The sequence below is a fragment of the Nicotiana tomentosiformis genome, chromosome 9, assembly GCF_000390325.3.
Source record: "Nicotiana tomentosiformis chromosome 9, ASM39032v3, whole genome shotgun sequence".
Lineage (NCBI taxonomy): Eukaryota > Viridiplantae > Streptophyta > Magnoliopsida > Solanales > Solanaceae > Nicotiana > Nicotiana tomentosiformis.
The window spans coordinates 46,768,402-46,773,772 of NC_090820.1; the positions used below are offsets into that span (position 1 = coordinate 46,768,402).

The 5,371-nt window shown below is 31.6% G+C and overlaps 1 protein-coding gene across 1 annotated transcript; it reads left to right on the forward strand.

Moving 5' to 3' along the window:
- Positions 1-1,484: 1,484 nt before the first annotated feature.
- On the forward strand, positions 1,485-4,355 carry LOC104093493 (non-specific lipid transfer protein GPI-anchored 20-like). The gene is made up of 4 exons (XM_009599241.4): positions 1,485-2,067; positions 3,552-3,581; positions 3,700-3,774; positions 3,908-4,355. The coding sequence occupies exons 1-4, from the start codon at positions 1,725-1,727 to the stop codon at positions 4,126-4,128; spliced, it is 669 nt and encodes a 222-aa protein (XP_009597536.1). The 5' UTR covers positions 1,485-1,724; the 3' UTR covers positions 4,129-4,355.
- Positions 4,356-5,371: the final 1,016 nt, after the last annotated feature.

Consider the following 5,371-nt stretch of genomic DNA (forward strand, 5'->3'; position numbering starts at 1 on the left):
TAGAACAAAAATATTTTATTTAAAAGTAAAAAATAAAAAAAAATATTTTTCTAGCATATATAATGTCGAAATAATAATATAATTGAGCATAATATTCAAGAATATGTAATGTATATTACAAAATACCTTTATTTTAAATAATTATTTTCTATAGTACGTGCATGGAATATATATTTTAAATTTTTTCTTTTCTTTCATTATCAAAATTATTATTACGAACAAATTATTCTAATTAACTTTTTACTATGCTCAATATTTCATTATTCCAACATTGTATATGCTTAAATATTATTTTAATTTTTTTAATTTATAAATAAAATATATTTATTCTAAGGTAAGCCCATAAGATAAATTATTAAGAGAAAAAAATTTATTATATTAAAAAGCTAAAAAACTAAAAAGAAGATAAAAATTGATAATTTAGAGGGTAAATTAGGTATTTGGCGATCATAAAATTTAAAAATATAGTTGAATGACCTTCTGAGTATTATTAGCATAGTTATATGACTTTGTTGTTACAAAAAAAAAAGATGACTTTGATAAATAATTTCGGATAGTTGAATGACCATCTGAGTAATGAATTCTGATAAAAGGTGCGGCATTCAGAAATATGAGTTAGCACTAAATGACCCAAACTTATAATTTGTCAGCACAAGTGTTTGTTTGGTTTCCTTCGTAAAAATAATATTTCCATTGAAAGTAGAAAAAGGAGAAGATTAACCATGCTGACTGTTGACAATAGAAAAATCACCTTCGAATAAATAAAGAGTTGGGTGCTATCATACGAGGGATTTAAGAGTTTGTGCGGGCGGGTTGAAAACAAATTTTTTTATTATGCGGGACGGGTTAAGGCTAAACCCGTACCGCCCCACGCCCCGCCCCATTACCATCTCTATTAATGCGATACCAAAAACGTGCTAACTTTCTATTCGCATACTGACCATTTGATTAGTGCATCTATTCGTACTATGTTAATTGGACAGAACCTTACAAGAAATCTTTTTTTGAAAGGACAATTGAACAACCACAAGAAAACAATTGAACAATTAATTTTCCATTTTCACTTATATCGATCTATCAATATAACAAGATTAAGTTTTATGACTTCTGGTATTTACTTGCTACTATAATTGCATAATTTTATTCGATGGAAAATTATTTTTGGTTTTTAGCTAAACACATTTGATACACGCGTGCGCGCACACCTTATATTTGCTTATTTGTTTGCAATTGTAAATTATGTTGTTTTACCCGTTTTGGTAAAAGAGAAAACGTATATTGATAGTTGTTTTTAAGGTTGATAGATCTTGTTCTATGTAGTTGGACAGTTTGATGCCATTGGGATAGAGATAGCTCCATTTTCTACTCGAGGATAGCTAATGATATGAAATTATCTTGGGTCTCTTCAAACCTCAAACGTAGTAGTACCAATTATATGCCACGGCAAGCAAAGCCTATAGACACAAGCAGCAAAACAATTGGAGTACCTGGACAAAAGTTTGTTAAGGTTGTTGAACTTAAATACCTGCTAATCTTAATTCAACTGATCTTCTTCTTTATCTTTTCAAAATCTCCCCTATAATATCCCTTCATTCTCTCTACTTAACCATTCACAACCTAATATACAAATTCCGATAAAGCAATTATATCAAAAATATTACTCAAACTTCCAACAGATCACAAGCTAAGTCAACTCGTCTCATCAATACTTTCCCAGCTTCAACATGGCTTATAAGCACTTGGCTTTCTCAAATTTGCTTCTGTCAATGATTTTTATGGCAGCAGTACTGCAGCCAGTTGATGGCCAAATTATCAGTACGCCATGCACGGGACCAATGATCACTAGCTTCACACCATGTGTGAACTTCTTGACAAATAGCAGTAGCAATGGGACTTCACCGACTGAAGATTGCTGCAGTGCACTCAGGACTATGATGACCAACGGCACGAGTTGCCTCTGCCTTATTGTCACTGGTGGTATTCCATTCCAGATGCCAATGAATCCCAACTTAGCCATGTCTCTTCCCCAAGCTTGTAACATGCCTGGTGTTCCCCTCCAGTGCAAAGGTACATTTAGCTTTTTTGGCACTAAAATATTTAAAGAACTACTCCCTCCGTTCCCGATCTATGTGGTACCGTCACTACTAAAAAATGTCTTTTCCCATCGATAAAACCTACAGAATGCAGTCGGTTTTGAAGGATTATCGACCAAATTGGATGGGTCCGAAAAATATTGATCGGTATTTACCGACCAATGCAGTTATAATTTTTGAGTTTTAATTATGTTATAATTTTTGTTTTTTTTAAATTATTCAATTATAAATACACCATCTCGGAATCATAGTAAGGTTTGTAACCATAGTAAAGCCCTATTCTATCACTAGACCACTTGTACTTGTTGGTCTAAAGCTTTTTATTTTATTCTATTCTATTTACTCTTTAGCCGGATATTTGTGCGAAAATAATCGATTGACTTAGTCGGTTTTCTTTTAAAAATCAAATTATCGATCGAAATCGATCAATTTTTTTAAATAAGTTGACCAAAAATCGGTCAATTCTTTTGAATATAACTTTGAATTTATTTTAAATAGGTTTCAGTCGGCTTCTTGAAAAACAATTTTGCCTATATGCATTACTGATTGACACGGTCCAAGAAAAAGCTTTCCACATTTTGGCACAAATAAATTCTGAATCGGTCAGTTTCTAAAACAATTGGAAAAATTTATTTATCGGTATTATTTCGATTGTTTTTTTTCGTCTGGAAAATGCATTTTTCAGTAGTACATTTGACTAACCACGGTTTAGAAAAGAAAATAAGACTTTTGAAATTTGCTGTGTAAAATAAATTTTAGATATGTGTGACTATAAATTATCTCATTAAGAGTAAAGTTGATATTTTAAAGCTAAATTATTCTAAATATAGAAAAATAATATTCTTTTTGGGAAAGACTAACAAAGAAAGTGTGCCACATATATCGAAACAGAAGGAGTAGTACATATTGTTTTGGGTGGCAATTTTTAATTAAAAAGGATTTTATATACTTTGTGTGGCTACTTGTGTCACAAATAGAATGACGATTCTTAGAAATAAAGTGTTACCGAATCAAATTTTAGGGTGAATTCGGATGTTGAACTTAATTTGATGGAAAAATATAAATATTTAACTCTATATTGAAGTATTAAAGTTGTTTATAGTAATCGAAATAATATATTAAAAAAACCTTTTGGAAAATTATGAAATTTATAGGATGCGTATCTTTAATTATTTGCATCTTGGCAAGAATTAGGTGGTCTACCTCTTGTCCTCTTTCCATATCCATCGTTAGGTACGAGGGACGCGGTATCCACTAGCAAAGAAATGCCTCGACTTTGAGTCCATTTTGGTTTTCCTTTATCATACTTTCGGAAAGAAAATTCATACGAGGAGTTCCATCTTCTCATTTATTTTTAGTTCCATTTATTGGTTTTGGTTATTATTTGTTTTAGTTTTTTTCCAAAAACTATTATTCTAGGAATTGGTTACTGAACCTTGGTTATTTTCTGACTTGCAGCCCCAAGTCCACCTGCGGTTGTTGCACCTGGTACTTAGTTCTTTTTAAATTTCATTCTTATTTTACCAATGTCCATTTCAACTATTCTATTTTACCATATATTGTTGAAATGAAGATGTTGTTAATTAGATCATTTTTTTTTAATTAGGTCCTCGTGGTGATACTGGGGCTCCAAGTGCTTCACCAACATCTGCTCCTATTAGCCCTGCTCGTAATCCTAAAGGTACTAATCCAATTTTGTACATGTTTACATCACATAAATAAATTTTATAAAAATAATGTATTATTTAACCAGACTATAAATATAATTAATGGAGTGTATGATTTAATTAATAAAACAAATAAATTTCCCTCAGATTCTACTGTTCCACCGCCGTCGCCATCAACTTCGACACCGCCAGCTGAGGAAATTCCAAGTCTAACTCCACCATCTCCGCCAGCGGATTCTTCACCTCCGGCGAAATATTCCGGCAGCCAAACGCCTACTGCACCATCAGCTGCACCTTCTCTTTGCTACGGAGTTTCACTATTATTTCTGCTGACTGCATTTGGAGCAATTTCATTAGGCTTGTATTAGTTTGACATATTGCTGTTAAATAATTTAGTTAATTATAATACATGCCATTTGTTTTGCGTGGAGGGATGAGATTATAGCATTTATTTTCAGATTTTGTAAAACAATTAGAAATATACAGTAGCGACGTTGATGTTTACATATAGAAACATAAGAAATAATGTACTTAATATTTGATCATATGGGTACTTCTATTTGATTTAGAGAATCTTTTTATGTATTTGATAAAATATTGTTTACCTCATTCTATAAATCTTTTGTAAGTTTGGGTGCTATTAAGTTCTCAATGGGCACATGTTGCCTTAAATATTCATAAAAAAATTTCTTATCATTGAGTTGAGGAAAAGAAAAAGGAGCTTATTAAGTGTATCATTAATAGGCTTTCTAGGCTAATAAAGTAGATCTTGTATTTGCTAAAATGCTTATGAAAAAACACAAATCAAAAGGGGCAACCACACAGTAATAATTAGGTAAACAATTACTCACATTTACCAATCAATAAGTACATAATGCATATTTTCACATAAATTCTTAATATCACTTGCAAAGAATTACTAGTCATTCAAATTTTTTTTATAGAGTTCGGTGCTTAAGGAGAAAAAGAGGACAAAACAGGAAACAGAGAAGTTTTAACTTAATAAGAATGTATTTTAATCTCCCTAGTCTAAATATGTAAGACCATCTCCAACCTTACACTAAATATTACTTTAAATCCCATTTTGTTGTTATATTTGGTGTTTTGGTGTTCCAACCCAACACCATTTTGGTGTGTGAATAGTGTTAAACAAAATTTGGTGTAACACTATTCATCAACTCCATTACTATTCATCAATATTTTATTTATTATATAACTGTGATGATCTGATAGGTCATTTTGAGTATTAGCCCTTAATTACGTATTCTGAGACCTTCGTTAGCTTTGTTGGATATTTCTTGGTTTGCGTGCATGGTCCGTGCCGCTTTTTGAAAAGCTTTTATGTGAAAATTTAAAGAAAACATGATTTTTTGCTTTAAAAATAACTTGAGTTGACCACAATCAATATTTTATGAAAACGACCTAGGATCGGCGTTTTGACGATTCCAATATGTCTGTATCGTGACTTTGGACTTGGGCGCATGCCCGGAATGGAAATTGGAGGTCCCTAATTTGATTTGACTAATTTTGCCGAAAACTAGTATTTTGAAAGTTTGAAAATTTCCTAAGTTTGACCGTATGTTGACTTCATAGCTAACACGTTCGGATTTT

What these genes read in the sequence shown, in the direction of transcription:
- LOC104093493 (XM_009599241.4), top strand. Translation starts at nt 1,725, where the DNA reads ATGGCTTATAAGCACTTGGCTTTCTCAAATTTGCTTCTGTCAATGATT. An exon ending in TGTTCCCCTCCAGTGCAAAG is followed by an intron (nt 2,068 to 3,551) that starts GTACATTTAGCT and finishes TCTGACTTGCAG; the next exon opens with CCCCAAGTCCACCTGCGGTT. An exon ending in CCCTGCTCGTAATCCTAAAG is followed by an intron (nt 3,775 to 3,907) that starts GTACTAATCCAA and finishes AATTTCCCTCAG; the next exon opens with ATTCTACTGTTCCACCGCCG.